The 21,151-nt window shown below is 41.7% G+C and overlaps 1 protein-coding gene across 2 annotated transcripts in view; it reads right to left on the minus strand.

The window, feature by feature from the left end:
* Positions 1 to 21,151, minus strand: part of fbxl17 (F-box and leucine-rich repeat protein 17) — a 289,004-nt gene that overhangs the window by 75,194 nt on the left and 192,659 nt on the right. For both annotated transcript variants that reach the window (XR_007570352.1, XM_050050910.1), the window contains exon 9: positions 9,296 to 9,372. Coding sequence is in view for 1 of the 2 variants with exons in the window: in XM_050050910.1 (XP_049906867.1) it covers positions 9,296 to 9,372 (77 nt within the window). In the remaining variant the exon portion in view is untranslated. The remainder of the gene's footprint in view (positions 1 to 9,295; positions 9,373 to 21,151) is intronic.

Here is a 21,151-nt window from a genome sequence, read left to right on the forward strand (position 1 = left end):
CTCCGGGGATTGAGTGTGTATCAAAATTTCCCCAGCGGCAAGGGAAAGCTGTTAAAGTACACAGAGGCTCACACAAAGGCATGTAAACAAGCACACAGTCACACAAATACACACACATCGGTAAAGACGCACACATACAGCCATACTTCATTCTTGAGGTTCCGCTCAAGGCGGCGGGGAAGCCCCATCTATCAACGTTCTGTACATTTAGAGTAAAGCACCTCAGATGAAAGCGAGCGCTGAAAGATGAATGGAAAGAGGGATGAGAGGGGAAAAGAGAGGAGGAAAGGGTTTGGTGTTGGAGCAGGGCTCATAGCAGGGGGGAAAAAAGAGGAAAAGGCAGGAAAATGTAGATGCATGTTAATTATGTGAGAGCTCTGGGGGGGTGATCAAATAAGAGAATAAGACACTAAAAATTGAATGACAACAATAATCTCACAAGCTGACAGATTGGTAAATACAGATGGACATAACAATGAAATGCACAATCTGAGTAGCTCAGTCCTTCTTATACAACAATACAACACAATCACAACAGTCTGGAAGATGGGCTGTCATTGTCAAGATTTCTTATTAGGTGAAATACAGTTGTAGAGTAGGAGGAAGTGTGTTCAGGAAGTTTTTTTCACACTTTTAATTCCCATTAATTATGTCCCTAATGTTCCGTAATGTAGAACAATGACCTGAGTGATTTAACTATACTGTAAGATTATGCTATGGCTCATATTAGTACGGGTGGTAAACGGATGGAAAGTAAAGGGACTTGCACTTGTATAGCTCCTTTCTAGTCCTCCGACCACTCTAAGTGCTTTGACACTACAAGGCACACTGGTGACAGAGGCTACCATAAAAAGTGCCACCTGCTCACCTAAACATCCATCCATCCATCCATCCATCCATCCATCCATCCATCCATTTTCTTCCGCTTATCCGAGAGCAGGTCACTGGGGCAGCAGGCCAAGCAAAGCACCCCAGACGTCCCTCTCCCCAGCAACACTCTCAAGCTCCTCCTGGGGGACCCCAAGGTGTTCCCTGGCCAGATGAGATATGTAATCCCTCCAGTGTGTTCTGGGTCTGCCCCGGGGCCTCCTACCAGTGGGACGTGCCCGAAACACCTCCAACAGGGGGCATCCAGGAGGCATCCTGATCAGATGCCTGAACCACCTCAACTGACCCCTTCTGACATGAAGGAGCAGCGGCTCTACTCCGAGCTCCCTCCAGATGTCTGAGCTCCTTACCCTATCTCTAAGGCTGAGCCCAGCCACCCCACGGGGAAAACTTTTCAGCCGCTTGTATCTGTGATCTCATTCTTTCGGTCACTACCCAGAGCTCAGGACCATAGGTGACGGCTGGGACGTAGATGGACCATTAAATCGAAAGCTTTGCCTTCTGGCTCAGCTCCCTCTTCACCACGACGGTCCAGCGCAGCACCCGTATCATGGCAGCAGCCGCACCAAAACCTAAACATTCACTCACACACCAATTGGAGCATCGGGAACAATTTAGGGTTCAGTATCATTACCTCTCAACATGCAGACTGGAGGAGCCAGGGATCGAACTGCTGATCTTACGATTAGTCGATGACCTGTTCTACAACCTAAGCTACAGCTAAAGAACACAAGTTTCATTACAATACAACATTACATCAATTCTTTTATCGTACAATGATACAGCTTTTGCTAATATCGCAAAGTCTACCACGATACAATTTCGATTCGATTTAATTGAGGGGCCTGCGATCAATATGAGACGATATCAGTAAATATCACATTGTCTTTTTGCAGCAATAACATCGGATGGTTGTTCTTTGAATCGATATACCGATCCAGACTGATGTATCACTACACCCCTAGCCAATTGTTGAAATTATTTCGACTTTGGTATTGTTTTTTCACTTCGTATGGTACAGTGGATACATATTACAAACTGTACCTGAACCTGGAGCTAGACGAATCTGTGAGCTCATGTTTTATTTGCTCTGGCCACACGGCCAAATCCTGGGCAGGCCAATCACAACCTTTATCTAATTTGGGGCCTCAAATCTTTTCAGAAAAACATTTTAGTTTACTGTGTAGCTGTAATTTGAGAAAGTTAGTGACCAGATCAACGTTTTTTTCTTCCTGCTTAAAAGCAGACCCAAGCACTGCCCCAACTCGCATTTATGTTTTTGAAAATAAAATGAGTGGTTCCAGACTACTTGACAGGGTAGAACCTAAACGTGAAAGTAAACCTTTGTAAACTGCTGAATATATTATCAGGTTTCTGAAAAGCTTAGCTTAGTTTGGCCTCCACTTGCAGTTAACAGTGCACAACATGAAGGAACTTTGTTTGTTACTTGGAAGTGCTCATATTCTGTATGGATGATTCAGCCAAGAGAATTTCATACCCATCCAAGACTTGGACGTGCTCAAAATGCCAGTCACCTACCACTGTCTATGCCATACAGTAAATGAATAGGACTTTGACTTCCATCAGTCTGGAAGCCTGAAATAATTCCCTCCCACTTTGCGACTCTAAAGCAGCTCTGCTTGAAGTCCTCTAAAAGCAGACCAAAGCTGCTTCTTTTCTTCCCTCTCACTCATACACAGTCCCCCACAGGTGTCTCACTCGATCTTGTATTCGCACAGATGTACACAGGAGGCCATGACTGACAAGGTAAGGGATCGTGGGGAGGCGTGCGGGTGAAAGAGGAGAATTACCATATGTAAGGAACGGAGGTGCCAAGGTCTCTCTTTTTGTCTCTGGATAAAGCAGGTGGGCTACAAGGGGACAGGATAAGCGCAGGTAGATGTACACACTCACAGTGCAGGCACACAAATGGATGTATGTGAATGCAAAACATACACATAAGAACAAAAGATGTGAGAGGGGACGAGGAGGTATCTCTGTCTATCCAGGTGTGTTGAAGATGCAGTGTGGGCCACTGCCTGTGTATGGGTCGGTCAATGAGGATGACAGTGGTGGTGGTGTAGAGATCTGATTAACACTGGGAGCGAGGCTGAGTAGTGTTTCTCATCAGGATCAGCTTTCAAACCAATGTTATAGTGGTACTGCTAGGGAGATGGGCAAACTGAGACCACGCCGCCTGTATGCCTATGGGAATAAGGAACTTAGGGGGTCGTCCTTTTTCTTTGTGACTTTCTTACGTGTTGACCCTAAAACACATTTTGAGTTTTATACACTGTTGGAAGGAGGAGATTCTTAGCTTTCTAATGACACCAGTGTGTTTTTGTACTCCAATTATTGAGCAAATTATGTCAGAGTGATATGATTTTGAGAAAAAGGCCTTCAGAGTTTGTAGTGGTGGACGCAAAAATACATGACAGAGCCCACTGGCCTTCAAAACCGGTAGGGCATGCTGTACTCCAGGGGCTGTCCCTGGGAGAAAAATACACAGAAAAGCTGAAGGACACTTTACTTTCGCCGCCAGCAAGGTGACAAAAACAAGCATACCCAACGACACGGTGCAGGAGGACAAGAAAATATTGTTTATGTCGAGAGAACTGCGATCTTCATTTGACAAACGAAGTTAGCATATCATTGGCAATGGATTTCACATGACAATATGCACAATTTGGACTAGTTTTATGAAAAACCCTTTTGGTTCTTTTGATTGGTGGACTCTTACAGATGACAGGAATATCAACAATCAAGAAATGGACACATATTCAGACTTTATGACTGCTTCAAAGGTAGGGAGTCACCATTTTCCCCCATCTCTTTTGTTAACCATGCCGGTAAATCTGACTGAATTATACTTTGGTGCTCAAGGTTTCAGCAAATTGAAGTGAACAACTGTGGAGAATCTAACCGAGCTTCCCATAATGACAAAAATTTTAATTAAATGTAAAAATCTGATGCGCAATGCTGAGCGACTTCACTCAAGCAGATCGTAGGCAACCAGTTGGGTTTTGGTATTCTGAATGCCAAAACTTTGTTTATTGAAATCAGATGCAAACCCACTGTCTCTGACCATGCCTTACTACTAAAAAGCCTTTTGTTTATGTCAGGGAGACAAAGAGGGATGGAGGGAGGGAGGGAGAGTGCTAAGCAGGACCAGAGTGCAGCTGACAAGTGTTCGCAAGTTGTCATCATGCCTTTTACAAGCTACAAAATTTTTTTCATCATCTGAGTTTGGTGATAAGAGTTTCATATTCTGAAAGCCAAGATTTTGTTTATTTAAAATCAAACAAAACCCCAAAATGACCAAAACTGGAGATGTTGATGCGACATCTGACTGAATTTAATAGAGCGCGCAACGTTTGTTACACCATGTGTGCATAGTTAAAAAAACACAAAATCGTCAAAGTCTGGTGACAGCATCATATTTTTGAGTCACTGCATGTTGTTTTGTTGGTTACTGAAGGAGAAGGAAAGGATATGTTGTTTTTAAATGTCATTTCCCTTATCAATACTTCCCTAATGTTATCTCAAACTGTTTCCATCTCATGAAATTCCAAGGGCCTGTTTTCCTTTTGTTAAAAAGAGATAAGCATGCCACATGAGAGTTATACAAAATCAACAACAACCTCAATCTGTTTCTAGAACCCCAAATTTCCAACTCAGACTATTACCACTTTAACTGCTGTAACAGGACGTTTAAATATATAATTACTGAATGCATTGGAAAGTGTCTTTGCAGCCCTGGAAGCCTGGAAGTGGCAGTGATAAGTGGGCACTCTGTAGATTAGGGGTTCTTACACAAAGGGTCAGGACTTGAAATTGCTCTGAGGCCTGCAGCTGGAGGGTCCCCATATGAAAAGATGAGCTGTATTATCGAAATAACCTTGGGTCCCAGGGTAATGCTTAATGTAGTCCATATGGATTCCCTGTTTTTGGAATCCAAGAACTACAGAGCACTCTTGGTTAGATGAGGGCACACTTCATATACTGTATACCCTTGGCCACACTTCTGTAGAGTTGAAAGCTATAGAAATATTAATAAATACATAATTAATTTATATAGAATGTCAATTAAATAACTTTAAAACAAACCAGTGCTGCAGCTGAAGGGTTTTTGTTATCTTCAAAATCAAGCTTGTTACTTTCCTTATTTTTCTTTGCGTAGCAGGAATGTATTGTACAGTCTGCCTCTTTAATCAGTCTTGTTTATGGACATTTTTTGCAGTGTTGATACACATCTGCATATATGAAATTGTGTGTATGTATAGTGGGTGTTAATAGCTTTTGAAAATGTCAGTGAGACAAAGAAAAAGGCCTGAAAAGTTAGAAAACATAATGTGTGCAAAACGAATTAGTAGCACAAAGAAAACAGAGCATAGAAAGAAGGACAGAGGAAATCTGGAAGGAATGCTTTTAGAGGTTGAATGAAATCTTTCAGTAGCGTGATAATTATTCATCGTCAATGATCACATACAGGTGTGAAAACCTGAAATGCATAAATCTCGTGAAATATGTGAATCAAAGAATCCAGGTGTTTAACAAGTCTCTACACAGTCCTGAATACAACCAACGTGTTATTTAAGCTCATTAGTTTTCGTGTTCTTTAATGAATGAGAGAGAAGTCTAGGATGTTTTTTTTCCACGGCGCTAATAGGGCTTTCAGTAAGATCATTACGCCAAAAAAGCTCCATCCTCGCTTTTTCCATTTGTTTCCTCCTTCTCGCAAAATAATCTCCAAAACCATCTGCTCTGGGAGTAAAATTACATGTTGCCCAGCTCTCTCTTTCTGTCATCTAAACCTGTCTTTATGTCTCCCTGTCTGTCTGTCCTCAAAGCTCCTATAAAATCACACAGGAAGCGAAAGCTGGGAGGAAAAAACAGAACACTCAAACGTAAGAGGCTTGTGGACATCTCAAATGCACTCAGAGAGGCCATTAATAAAAATAATTAGCACAGGAGATGGGCGGAAAAAAACGGGGGCTGGCTTGGCTGATGTAAAATCTCATTTCTGTTATTTAATTTATCAGAGACTGAAGCAGGAAATCCACCAATCATTTTGTAAGAGCACAGAGCTCCTACAGCAGGCATCTCTACCCTGGAAGGCCATGCACGTACACACACACATAAATACACACAGATCCCATCATCAGCCAAAGGGGGCCGGAGGGGTCATTAGTGAAGGAAGAAGATCAGATATCACCAATTCATCTTGGTCAAAATGATTAGAGAGAGACACAGAGAAAGAGGGATATATAGGGGGGTGGTTGTGTGCATTCCTGGTTTAATGTACTATTGTGATCTTGGAGCCATTAATCACACACTGGGAGACACACGCCCACATAACATTTCACACAAACTCACACGCAGTTGAGGTTCAGGTTCAGAGAGGTCAAGGTGATTATCGTCACCGTAACTCTCAGAAGTCAGCAGCAAACTGCAGCTCGTGTTGGAGGGTGATCATTTAAATGTACACGCTGTGGCAACACGCGTTATATAATCACAACCTGGTTGGGGAAATCTCTGACAATTAGTGCCTGGCATTAAACAGTTTTTCCATATCTGTTGTCACTACTTAGTAAAACCACGACATGACAGGCAAAAGAGTGGCAGCAGACAGAGGGGAAAAAAGATGAGGAGTAATCGAGTTCCAGCAGAAAAGTAGCCATTAGCTAGAGCTATAAATTGCTAACCATCTAATACCCCAATCAGACAAATATAATGATGTGGCTTGCCGATAAATCTGACTGGGTCAACAACAGGAAAGCCGGATACCGCGTTTCAAGATGTTGGGCGATTCACTTCTTTGACAGTTGCTCACTGCCCACATACGCCAAAACCAATTTTCAAGCTTCCACTACAGTCCTTCTCTGAGGCGAGCTAGTTGAGAGCATGCACACCAGAGACTTCCTCTGGCCAGGCCAGCTGACCAGTTTGCAAACATTTAAGCAATTATCTCGCTACCCAACTAAAACAAGTAAAAAAAGACAGCAAGAGAGAGACAGACTGTGTGCATCAATTGGACAGGCAAAACAACTGACACTGCAACAAGTCTCCATGAATATGGATGCACATGTGTTCAGGCCCACATCATACATTGGCCCCGGTATGAACAGGGTGCAACACAGCATCACGCCAGTCGAGTTCATCTGTGCATCCCGACATCACATACAATGTCTCAACGGGCTTTGCAGGCCCACACAAAAACAGCTCCCGACCCAGCCTAAGCTCTCTAAGCTCTCAAGAAAACACCAAGGGACTAACAAGCAGACGGCCTGTTTGTCTCTTATCTCAGTAGTCCCTTTGTGCAATTTTCAATAGGCTTATCATTCAGACAACAGCAAGTTAAAAAACAAAACAACTGAAGCAATATTATCTGGCAAAACAGGTATAAAGCCCGACCATCAAAAGCACAGGCTACTTACTCTCTTCAGTTCAAAAGAAAAATAGACTCACCTTAAGTACTTGATGAAAGAGAACTCCACTGGACTAGCAAGTTAGTTTGGTATCTTAGAGTCCTTTTGTGCAGTCGTTAAAAGACGATTCATTCAGAGCGTGGTGATTAAGATAATACAAAAGCAAGAGAAAACAGGCACGAACCCTGGCTATTAAAAGTAAATCAAATTTATTTCATTTAGAAGTTAAATTAAACTTAATAGTCAAACTCAAGCAAACATGCGTCATCCCTGTTAGAAATTTGTTTTGAGCAAAATGCAGATTGTGGGTATTTTGATTTGCAAATATGATTGGAAATAGGTCTGTGTATTGGCAAAACTCAGAGAGAGATTCAGATTCTGGATACAATATTAAGCAAGCAGCACATAGGTTTACATTACCAAAGGTTTATGACAACATCACATGACACCAACTCCCGTGTACACACGGTGAGAGAGGAGAGGGAGAAATGCTGTGCCTCTGCCAGAGGAGCCGCTGAATGAGTTCCCTCTGAGCGGTAACTTGCTAAAAGAGTCTGAGAAGTCCGGAGCTGTTCATAAAACATTCAGGACGCCACAGTTTATTCCACACTACTGAAGCTGCTCCTCTTTTTGGAACCATCGTGGAGTTGGTAACAATTTTGCTTTCAGCCATGTTTGTTGTTGCCGTGGCTAACAGTATGACGTAAATATGCCAACAAGCCAAAATATTGGGAGTATCAGTTATGAGTCAACATAGTGCAACATGTTGCGATTCTGTAAGCAAGGTGATATATTGCAATTTTCAAATATAATTTTAGGAAAACTGTCATAGTATATGGAACATACCACCATATGTGTTTTTTTCAGTCCTGTAACATCCAACATCTTATCATCAGCAAAGGAATTATATATTAAGGTATTGCCTATATCAGTAAAACAACAAAACAAAAGTGTTTCAAGGTTCTTTAGGTTGATTTGTTGTACAAGACTTTTAAATCAATGCAGTGTTTTTGAGAATGAATGCAGTATCACAGACATAATAACACAACACTGTAGTGCAGACTTTTTCTTACACCCCTAACTGGAAATAGAATAGGTGGCAAAAATAACTTCATATTGTGTGTTATTGAGTCCCTCTTTAAAAAGAAAAAAAGTGTGTACCCAAAAGCAGTGGTGGGCTACACAGCTGGAAGCTTTCATTTGTGGAACTCTCAGGGAACACACATAAACAAACAAACACACAAAAAGGCATTGCAACGACTAAACAGACAAACACTGCCACACAAGGAATCAAATAATTCATGCAAGCCGTGTTAGTCAGCATTGCAACTCCTGATGCTTCAGTACTGAAGTACTCCAACTGTGCATTGCAGTGTAGCCGATAAAAGCCTCAAATATTCTGCAAAACATATGGCAGAATGGAACCAAGCAGAGGAGGGAGGTAGTGTAAACAAAAATAAACAGGGGAGATGATGCTAGAGGGATATAAAGCCTGCCTGTCTGTACGCTGCGAAGGAAAACAGCATGTATGTCTGCTGTCAGACAATACAAATACATCTAATCCGCAAACACAAGCAAACGCATAGAAATCCTGCCAGGAGCATCACATACGTCACATACTGTGCTCGGAGACAATGCTTCCTCCTGAAGTCACAATATTTAACTTCACATATGAATTCACACAAAGTCAGCTGTCACTAACTCGTCTGTGTAAAGTAGCCCGAGCGTTGCCGCCGACGTGGTTCAGTTGAGGAAATTTCTAACTACAATCTGAACTGCACCGAAGAGATCCAACGAACATTACTTTATTCTGTGTGAAACTTTTCAATAATATTTTTACTGTTTGCAGGTCTCATATGGGAGCCAGTCGTAAAATCAAATGAGTCCTGAATCATGGTAGTGACTGTGGGTAATAATGGTTATGATAATAATGTTGGAGGTTGACTGCAACAAAGGGACAGTGATTGAAAGTATCCTACCGTGGTCTGTGATTTTACAAGACACAAGGTAGAGCTCCTTCAGACTTCTCCCCTCCTTGGCGATGATTTCCACACACCTAAAGAGAGACACAGAGAAAGAACAAATGTTTAAAGTGTCACCTGAGGCGTCTTTGCTTTGTATATTGCATTTCCACTTCTGCTTGGAGGCAATTTTGACCCGCCTCGAAAAAACACTAAAATGCACACACACATACAGCGGCTTTATTTCCCTCAAACTCTCTCTGACACACACACACACACACACACACACACACACACAAACAGGATTGCTCCGTGGTAAAGGTTAAACAGTACGGCTGCAGGGTCATAGCTGTTCACATATTCTGCCTCTGCTTCTTTTAACACATACATTAATAATTAAACACCTGATCTGATTAGAGAAGCATGCACTAACACACTGTGAGTATATGTGTGCTTTTGTGCATGTGAGTGCACGCACCGACACACACACACACACACACATATACAGTGAGCTTGCTCACTTCAAAGACAGATATCTGCATTCAGCCCAGTGCCTGAGCCCAAAGGACCTACAGAGTGTGTGTGTGCTTGTGTGTGTGTGTGTGGGAGAGAGAGTATACACTAGGGAGGGCCAAGGGGAAGATCAGAGTATCTGTATCAAATGATTCTCTTTAAATGCCTCTAATGAGAGGAGTGTGTGCAACAACGAGATTTTGATCAACGCATTTGACCTATTAACCTTCAGGAGAAAATGTTTTGATCTTTATGCTGGTGTTCCGTCATGAATATTTATGACACATGCACACACACACACACACACACACACACACACTGTACAGCTCCTCTTTAATGTGAAAGCAGAGGTGGGAAAAAAAAGTGATGTCGAGCTGTCTTCTATCATTGAGCCTCATGTCAAAGTGAAACACGGAACAATATTGTGTACCGCGCTTACGTTCACGCAACATGACTGACAACTGCGGTTATTCTGAAATGCATTGCTTACATTCGCTTGCTATCCGGTGGCTTATCTCACCGTAGGCCAAGTGTGATGCGTTAAGACTTGTTGAGAGACTTCGAGCTTCTCTTCTTTCATGATTTTTTTTTTTTTTTTTTAATGTCGCATCCTCTCTATCTAGCAAACAGGAGTGAAAATAGGATGCAGATCAACAGGGAATTCAGTACAGCGAAATTTCCTGTCGAACAAAGCACGGTTTGTGAAGCCTGTGTGTTTTTGCTGCAGGATTCATTTAGGGTGACACAATTCGTGGATGTCACTTGATGTGTGACATATCACACCGTAGGATCATAGAAGCAAAGATGCCAGCGAGAGAGAAAGTTAAAATGTGTGTCATATTTCTAAAAATTCTTCTATCTGTGTGGAGGCAAAGCTGTTAAGATGTGCACCGGCCTGTCTGCTTTAGTTCACTGGGCTGCATCTTCATATTTCACCTTTTCTATTAAATTTCTGTTGCTGTGGCCCCTGCGAGCCTCTCCATGTTATCAGGTTGTTCTTCTCCTACCATTTCATTGTCCTCCCCCCTCTCCCTGTTTATCTTTCTCCCTGCCTCTTACTCCAACCCACCCTTCTCCCTTTTTTTTTCCATCATCCGCTCTTTTTCTCTCTCTCTGTTCCACTTTGAGAGGTGGATAAGAAAAACTCCACTTTTGAAAATACAAGTAAAAAACCTGTTGCAATTGGTCTTTCCTGACCCAGCCTTGTGCTGCGGCCAGCCTTGGATTAGATTCAGTTAAGCCAGCAGGATCACAATATCATGCCGTGTGTCTTGGGGCTACGGCATTAGAGCTGCTAATGAATGAACGCGATGTGAAGAGTTGTTGAGGAAACAGATAAAAAAGAAAGTAGTGATTCAGGGATGCAGCTACCAAGGCCAAGATGGAGTGCATCCTCTGGGAGCTTGTTACACTGTGCCCAGGTCTCCTGGGTCAGGGCAAAAGCAATTAAATCAGGCATCAATGAATGAGGGAGCGAGCGGGGAGAGATTGAAAGCGAATATAGCAGGAAACAGAGTGAATCTCTACGCAGTTGCTAGAGGTTGAGCAGAGACAGAGGGGGTCCATCATGGGAGACTGACAGGGCTACAGTAACAAGGGAGAACAAGGCAAAGGAGTAAGAGGCCATTAACAAGTCCCGAGTGAGGTGAAATGAGAGGACAGCGGAGACAGCAAAAGAGACGAGGGAGGCCAGAGCAAAGGTGTGGGATGAGATGGTGAAGGCATGGATCGTGCAACATGAAAGGCCGTCAAGAAGCAACAAGCTCCCACCCCACCTCCATTCAAACCACACAAGGCTCAGCTGACATGAATTAGTGATCTGCTCGCTTTCAATAATGTACAGAGTCTGTGACAAAAGCCCCGGTTGGACACGGTATGCATACTGAACATTTAGATAGCGGCGATGCTACAGGAGATAACGTTGAGAGGAGGACATTAGGATGCAGAGTAGAGAGCTCATCAACAGCGTGGAGAAGATGCTGGTGAGGCTAAAAAGAGAGGAATGAGCAGTGAAAGGTGGGATGAGGAGAAGAATGAGGAAATAAATGAAAGCTTTACGAGACTTTGCAGATGGTGGGAATGTCAGTTTTGCTAAATTTGACGTTTTATAGCCTGACACCCATTAACCAGTAACTTTACTGGTTAATTTTAAAGAAAAAAAAAAACAAAAGACATGAAACACAAAAGGTCTTTCCTCTTAGTCTAGCGCTCTATTGACTCACTGAGCTTTAGCGCCCCATTGCAAAAGGCTATCCACTTAGAGGTGGTGAAACTGTAATGTTTCATGTGTCTTTCTTTTTATTTTATTTTTGTTGGCTCTGCTGACAGACAGCTGGCAAGCTGTGTTAACATGCTGAAACATATACCCTTTTTCCATTGTCACTTTTGGCTGCGCTGAGTAAAGCCTTGCAGCGCCAGATTTGTGTTTCCATTGTGAGTTTAGATGCGCCATTTCACACCAAGCCGTGCCCGAGATGGATCTTGTCTGGAGTCGGTCCAAAAGCCGGGCCGCCTGCCCTCAAGCTGGTAGCTGTGACGTCTCTTTGACTGCAGCCAACCACCAACGACCACCACTCTCCCCCCGAAACAAGTGTGTGTGTGTAGCGAGACTTGACCCACCTCTGTCTGCAGGAGACCAGAGAGAGAGGCGTTTTTCAAAGTCTCTCTGTACTTATGTTGCCTCTAAGTTTACTTTCTCTCCTGTGTCCTGTTTTAACTTTAGATATCTGCTGTGTTTTACCGTTTCATGTTTGCTTTCAGCCGTATTTGAAGTTGTATGAAGTTGCTGCTCGAAAACTCCACATTTCCTTTGTTTTGCTGCTTCACAATAAAAGTTTATACCTAACACAATAACAGGAGACTTTTATTGTGAAGAATCTATAGGAAATGAAATGTGTTTATTGCTAAATAAGCCGAACTTTGGTAGCAGCTTCTCTTCAATAAATGCAAGTCTAATAATATGGCAGGGAGGAAAGTGAAAGCAGAAACAGTCACAGTGAGATGTTAATGAAGAGCTGCAGACAACAGGCTCTTACTGCATCTCTGCAAACAGCTCACCTCCAACAGGTAAACTTCTTTTACCTGCCCTGGAGTGGAAAAACACATGCTGCAAAAATAACAGGGGACTTTAGCCGTGGATCAGCACCCTGACGGCCCAAACCAAGCCAAGCTAAGCCAAGCCCATGACTGTCTAAGAGGAGTAATAGTGCCAACTGCCCACCACTGGTCAGCGAACATTGTTAGCCTTGGCCACTCTGCAATGCACACCACCTGGGTCGGGTGAGAACTGACTAGCAGTGCTGCAATTTCGCAATGACCACTAGTAATTGCCAAATGTCGAGACTCTTTCCACAGTAATGCTGTTGGGTCGGGAAGGCGGGCCAGCAGACCAAGTTGGTGCGCAGTGCACTTAAACTGAAAACAGCAAAACTGACCTACAGACTGACATGCTTAACCAGTCAAAAATATTCTCAACAGTTAACGAATTAACAGGCAACCTTTGACATCCCTAGCAGAAAGAAAACAAAACACTGAAAGAGAAAGGACTAAAATAAAAAAAGACGGGACAATAACGCAGGTACGTTGGATGGGAGATTCGGAAAAGAGGATGGGAGGAGGAAATAATGAGGTGACAAAAAGAAAATGTGTAGCACTGTGATGATGAGGATACAATGTGAGATGCGGGTATAGAAATAAGGTGGAGAAAGACAAAGAGAAAAACGGTAGACTAGGAGACGTGTCAGGAAATGGGAGAGAAAGGATTAAGGAAATGGTGAAAAAAAGAAGAGTAGAGAGGTGAGAGTAAGTGGAGGAGGAGAGGAGGCAGACAGAACACGATGACAGAAATGACGGGGAAGTTAAGGGGAAGGTTAATTAGGATGATTTTTTTTAACAATAACAGAAAAATGAGCAAGACAAAGGAGGAGTACGAGAAGATGAAGAGGAAATGATGATGACAAGTGAATAGGGCGAGAAAGTCAAGCGAGTTGTCTCCACTGCCACAGAGGGCGAGAGATGCTCTTATAAATATTACAGATGCATGAAAAAGTCCACAGAAAAGCATTTTGTTACAGTTATGTAGCTTGCTAATATACAGCTCAAGGCCACTTTTTCCAATAAAATGACAATAAAACAGTCTCCATGACAACTACAGTAAGAAACTGCATGTTTAAGAGATTAGTGTAACCAGCAGGCAGGAGGGAGCGAGAGGACCGTCAGGGGTCAGTGTGTGTTTGGCTCACTGTCACCGTGCTGTCGGCACAAACAGCTAGAGGTAAACAATAAAACTGTCCCTCCTCTCTCTATCTCATTCTTACAGTCTCATACAAACACAATCAAACTTTGGTTTGCTTCTAGGCGTGTCCGGGATTTGTGGGAACTTCTCTTCCTTAAACACAAAGTCATTTTCTATCTAAATTGAATTACTGGAGCCACACAACTGGACCTTGAGGACTTTGCTTAACCCTAAAACATCTTTTATATTTAATTTTGTTTTCTTGCCAGCCAGCTAATGCTGCCTGCCAAAGAATGTAGCCTTTGTCCGAACCCACTCTGAAGGATAAAAAGCTGGAGTATAGTAACAAAGAATTGGTCCTAACTAATGTAACACATCTTTTATATGAAAGAGAGGAAAGGTTTTTACTAAAAGGAATACTTTGTGCATAAAATTACCATTTGTTAATCAGTTAGTCACCTGTGTTACCCTGAATTTGTGAAAAAATTCACATGCCTTCACAGAAAACATGAAACTATCCTTAAAGGAATACTTCACACAGGAGATGATCATTTATATATCAGTTCATGCCATGTTACCTTTAATTTATGAGGAAAATTTTGTTTTTCTAGCATGCCTCCACAGAAACAGCGAACATCTTGATTTATTAAGTGATTTGGGACCACATTTTACAACTGCAAAACTATCAGAACATCAGTTTATAGACTCATACATCTCATGCAGCCTCATTTATCCAGTCATATCCTCAGTGCTTCCCAAACACATGCATTTTCACTAAAAAACTTTCTTCTTGGAGTCTGGCTTTGAAGAGAGTAATGATAAGTTTCACTTTCCATTTCAATTTCCATTTTAAATAGGAAGGTTTTAGCAAAAATGCATGTGTTTGGACAGCACTGAGCATACGGCTGGGTAGATGAGATTTGGATTATACTGCACGAGTAGTGTGAGAGTTTGTAAATGAATGTTTTGATATAGTTTGCTGATGTTAAACGCAGTCTCCAATCAATCAATGAATCAATATGTTCACTGTTTCTGTGAAGGCTTGCAAGAAAAACAGTTTCCCTCATGAATTCAAGGTAGCACACACAGCATGACTAATTCATATACAAACTGTCATTTTAGGGTGAAGTATTCCTTTAAAACAAAGGTACCATTTTGTGAAGTATTTGTAACTGGAAGTAACAATTTATTCATCTCTCTGAAGCACTTTAAAGTGGTGCAGATGCAGCTATATATTTTCATTGCATCAGGAGAAAACATTTTTTTGTCAGTAATTTGCTTTGCTGATACATAATTGCTCTTCCCTTGGAGTTTTTAAGAAGAAAACTCAATTATGTTGCTGTGAAACCATGGTAACGACATCAGCGCTAATTTATCTTGTGATTAACGAAAACATTTTCCAGGGTCTTCACATGTAAATGAGGCCCGAAGGTATGACGAGCTAAGTGGTGCAGATCAAGGTAGAAATGCCACAGACTGAGGAGGCTGGATGTTTTTTAACATGCTTTTTTATTTCCCAGAATTAAATTTGCTCTTGGACCATTTGTCCAACCTCTGCTCCATAAAGAGTATTAGCTGACTGAAAATTCTTTTTGGTTTCAAAAACTGCCCTGGCCCCATTACCACTCATTCCTTAAAAGTTACAAATAACATGAACATAGTTCATCTTATTAAAATGTTATTTATATGCACTGAATAGCATCAGTGTAAAGAGGTTTCTTTTTAATCACTTTTAGAAGCTCCTGAATAATAAAAGGGAAGTGGTAGACCAGCATTATCAGAGGGATTAAATCGTATCTGTACAATACTGAAGGTCAGGAAAATGGACTCTCTAGTCAAGGCCAAGGCAGTGATATACGTAGCTTCCTCTCCATCCTTACGATAAGGAGCTCTAGTGAGACATCAACACCTTAGAAAACTAGCAAAGCTTTTAAAAAGAATCACTTTCTACATCTTCTTTAAAATGGACTTTTACAGCCTTGACCAGTGTTTAAAAGAAACAAAGAGGATTAGTGCTGAGAAAATAATCGACCAACCAGCAGAAAACTGCTCCTATCTGAGCTCTATATACTGTGCTTAAAGCCGGCCTTTGACTGTGTTTTGTTCGTGTGTGTGTGTGTCTGTGTTTTGTTGTACAACCAGAGGTTAAACCTTGACAAAGCCTAGTGATCATCCCTTAATCCCAGCTCACTGTTTGATCAAACCTAATCTCTTCTATGAGCTTGTTGCCATGGTCAAACTTTAAATTAAGAAAAGGGAGGTTATTTAGGATTTCTAATGTGCACTATATGCTCATTTTTGTTATTTTCCATTTATGGTTTTGTGTTACTTGTTTTTTGTCCACTGGCATCCTGTTAATTAAATGTTTGATTATTCAGAACTCATATCTCCATAAATGGTCAAAACTGAAGTAACATGTAACATGTGTGACAATAGTCATGTGGTAGGCTATTTGTCCCGCCCTTCGACACGGTGCCTGGACAGCGGGGCAAAAAGTGACAGTGATGAGCAGCTGCAGCGTTTTACCGAGAAAAATAAAGTGAAATCTGCAGTGCTCAGCACAGAATTAAACGCTTAGCACCTTGTCACATTGCTGACGTTTGTAGTATCGTGTAAATAGATGGCACACTTGTTGCAAAGCATTAAAAAAAAATACGCAGGTATCAAGAAAAAACTCTTTTCTTTTCAACGCGACCTGGCAGAGCTGTCGCTGCAGCTGCACTTGTCGCCACCTTCCAGTTGTTATTTTTCCGTGCAAGTTGGCGTTCCTCTTCCTTTGGCATTTAATGGCAGACTAGGGCACTTGTAGGCACATATGCTGCAATGCTTGGTCTTAAAGAATTGCGCTCCTACAGTTCTGGAGGAAAACGATTACTGTCACATTCAGAATTTGGCAAAATTGGTAGCAAAGTATCAGTTCTCATGAAATCCCTAATTTTGTCTGAGTCCAGCACATGTCCACTGGTTTAAAATGTGTTTATGTTTGACGTAAACCTGCTTTCCCTGGAACACAGAAGACTTCCAACCACCTTACTGAACAGTGTCCATACAAAGCAAACTGGAAAAAGTCCACAGTGAAGCTCAACAGGGAGATGTGGGACAAGAAAGCCAGGACAAAGGAAGTGAGGGGCAACCTAGTATTTGTGTGTGTGTGAGTGTGTCATTACGCAGAGTGTGTTGTTTGTGCTTGTGTGAATGCGTGCATGTGTCTCTCAGAGGTGAAGCTAATCTTCTTTTATGCAGCACAGCCAGAGGTATCCAAGCAGACAGGCAGCAAGAGGAAGAATAGTGACAATACTTGAGAGAAACAGAGGTCCATATTTATCACAAAGACTGCAGACAGTCTTCCAGCCAAACAACATGTGTAGCGCTTCTCTTTAGCTAGCTGATCACAATGAAGCAGGAACAAAGACGCTGCTGGGAGAATGGCTGTAGGTAGGTACACTAGCACGATTCTGACCAACACAAGGCCTCGTCTCATCCCGCTCCTCACACGGCCCACAATTACACGGCTGTCTAGCCACACAAAAGGAGCAGGGAAATAAAAATGGATGATTTTCGAGAGAAGAGGGTGAAAAAGAAAGAAAGTAAGCATGAAATGTATAAAGAAAAGCGGTTGAAGGTCTAGAGAGAGGTTGAAAACATAAAAGGAGGAGGAGGAGGAGGCAGCAGTAGCGGTGACAGACGAGACTTCAGACTTCCATGGCTGTCTTTAGACTTAATGAAATGGAAGGGCGGAGCAGCAAAGAGGAGGAGAGCAAGGCAAGACGGGGGTTTATACTTCTGAGGAGAACGCTCTTGCAAAATGATTCTTGCTGTAAATTTTCTTTATATCGCCCATAAATCCATACACAAGTGTAAAGAAGCATGGTTCTGCTTCCTCAGACGCTGTGCAACACTGACTTTCTGGAATCCTCCGGACAAAGAAAAAACTTTAAGACTTTTTTCATTGGGCTAATATAAACGGATATAAAAATATCCAATACCTCAAAAGAGCCCTTCAGTAAGCAAATACTTCATAGTGAAGCAAAGCAACAATCTTAAAATGGTGCAATACAGGTTTTATGGAATGAGAGGGAACATGTTCATTGCTCCTGAAATTGCTGACCCTCTGATAATGTGTGTAGACTTGGACTATTGTTCTGTTGCTGATTTGGGCTACAATTAAAACTGTGTTCTCGACAAAACACCAGCAAAGCGATCATTCAGTGTCAGATTTTATTTCTGGTTTTGAAGAAGACGTTTGCTGCCAAAAATCATTTTTAAACTGCAAGAATGAAGAACAACTTCAAGAGAAGTGAAAATTGCCTGGGACAGATTTATCACAGTAATCATCAAGCCTTTTTGGGTGTCAAATGTTGTATTTTACAACAGTCCCTACGGATGTACTGTAAATAAAAACTTAGAAATATAAAATAAAATCTAAAACTTGTCGCTTTACATGCACTTTAGCATCCACACATTTCACTTTTTGTGTCTTTACTGACATTTATTTCCTAGTTTTCGCTGTAAAATAGGCAATAAAATGATGAAAAATGTGCAAATACATACTTAAAATAGACCTCTGGGAAGATTTATATATCAGAAAATGTTCCTACTTGCTATTGTTGCCTTTTAAATGTAACCAGAGTTCACAGTCGTATCATGGATTTGTTTATTGTTAAGATAAAATGACAAAATTATAAATCCAGAAGCCAAGGCTGTAAGTCACACTTTTTATCCCTATTTTTGAGCGTGTGTATTTGTGTGCGTTTGCCATGTGTGTGTGTAAGTTCCACTCGTCTGAATCAGGGTCTGCTTCAGCAATTAGGGCCTGGATGATTTCCCAGGCTAGCCTGCCTTACCCACCGCTCAAATGAGAATCACATTCCTATTGTGTTCCACCGCCGTTAATCATGTTTTCAAACGACTCTGCAAAACGGCGGGGCATTCCAGCAGCTTGTCATCAGCCTGCTCAAAAATGTGCCGATGGGGTCATAACTGGAGCCATAAATGCCCATCATCCCTCAGCTGTCCTGTCCAACCTGTGCTTCTCTCTCTTTTTTTTTTTTTTTGTTTGCTGGGAAAGGGGAGGCGAGCACTGAATGAGAGCACTTCTCAGGTCAGTGCAACAAATGCGAAGCAGAAGCACCAAGTGTGCCACTGTCTCCTCTCATCGTCAGGTTCTTTAAATGCTTGAGGCATTTTTCCCAGTTCTACATGTATAGTAATTGCAGAGTAAAACACTACTAGTACTCCACAAATGGCACAAGTTTCAATACAGAGGCGGCAGAAGTTCTACTCTGAGCAAATGGCCATTTAGTAGTTGTAGAGGTGTACATTAAATAATATTGAGTTCAAAAGTGCATCACGCTTCTGGAGATATTTTGATATATATTCACCTGTAAACTCGTGGCTGTTATTACGCACAGCAGCAGCCAACAATTTCACCATCTCCAGAAACAAGTGTCACTTACAAACCAGCTGATTTGTCCAACAAAAACCAGGGGGAAAAAGCCAACTAAGCACTTTGTGAGGTTAAGTGGCAGTTATTCACTTTAAGCTCATCCAAATGGACAGCCTGTTGCCTTGCCAACGCTGACGGGCCTCCGTGATGCACATGCACAAACAGCATTTTAAAGCAGCTCCTCGGTTGCCAGAGTGAAACCAACTGGCCTGACATCGCTTGCATAACGTGGATCTCTGATAGCTCTTCACTCGGCAGCTGCGGATCCTTCCTCTGTTGCACTGTAGCAGTTTTCCCCCTCTGAGGGCATGCAAGTGAGATACTGACCTGTAAATGAACAACTGGGTTCTGTGAAGCAATGCAATGTCCCTATCTGCCTCCACGGTCAGCCCACTGCAGCCATAACACAATAAATAACTCGGGAGAAGATGAGCACTGCCCCGTGGCAGATGGCGATAACACTTACAGCCTCAGGTCTGGGTTGACACAGTGGTGTTTGTGCCTGTGTGAGTGTGTGTGTATGTGTGAGAGTATGTGTGTGTGTGCAGGAGGGAAACTTAGTGGAGCTCTGCCCATGTGAGACGAACAGTTAGGTTAGAGATGGTTGCTCATGATAGATGTCACTGTGGGGAATAAAAGCAGTGGACGCATCTGCTTTCTTGGTGCTTCTCTTATTTCTTGAGCACACAGTCAGGCAGAGCAGTGGGGAAATTACTTAAAACTCCTCAGCACACTCTGCACAATATGGTTATGGCACCACAGCTTAAATTAGGCTTGTGTTTTTTTTTATTTTAGAGACAACTCACAACTTACAGTACACATATTTGGTTTTTACCCCAAAAAACTATGTAAATTGGGACATAAAAACAAACCACTTTTGGTTTCACTACAATATAATTTTCTTATTACTTACTTTTGGGTCACATTGAATCATTTAATTCTTGCTTTTGTCAAACAAGTAAAAAAAAATCTGGCAGCACGGCACAAATATTTAAATCTTTCCCAACCAAAATCAGCTTAATCAATTTTCTTTCTTTTTTTTCTCCAAGATTATTTGTTGGTGTTTCTCCAAAAGGAACAGTAAAGATACAGACAGGACAAATGGGGAATAAGAGAGGGATATGACACAAATTTCCCCAGCTGGAATCAAACCAGTGTGATGTGGTTATATACGCATATTAACCACAAGGCCGACAGGATGCTCTGATGCAGCATTTTTAAAATTGTCAAATACTTTTTGTTTTCACGACTAGACGTTAATTTATGAAAAGCTGTGGAAAGCAGATGATTTGTACTAGAAACGGTTTTAAAAAGTTTTTACTTTACTGGGAGGTTTCTTAACTTTTTTTTTTTTTTTAAGTAAATAGATTTTTTCTGAACTCAATTATTAACAGAAGTGATAAGAATTTTTTTGTTTTGTTTTGTTTTTTCTTTTGGAGCAGGCCCCTATTTCTCTAAAACCCTGTCAAAAAATACACCTTAGCATTTCATTATGAATGTGATTTCTGCAGAGCAGATAATACAACCAATAACTAGCAGCTAATAACAGAATCTTGTTTCAGGCACTAAAGAAAACAGCCAGTCTGACTGTGATAAATTGAGGTGAACGTGCCCCTCAGGGCTACATATCGTAACTCTTCTGCTCCATGTCCACATGCAGAGAGAGAGGTGAACTATCACG

This window comes from Epinephelus moara, chromosome 8 (genome assembly GCF_006386435.1).
Source record: "Epinephelus moara isolate mb chromosome 8, YSFRI_EMoa_1.0, whole genome shotgun sequence".
Taxonomy (NCBI): domain Eukaryota; kingdom Metazoa; phylum Chordata; class Actinopteri; order Perciformes; family Serranidae; genus Epinephelus; species Epinephelus moara.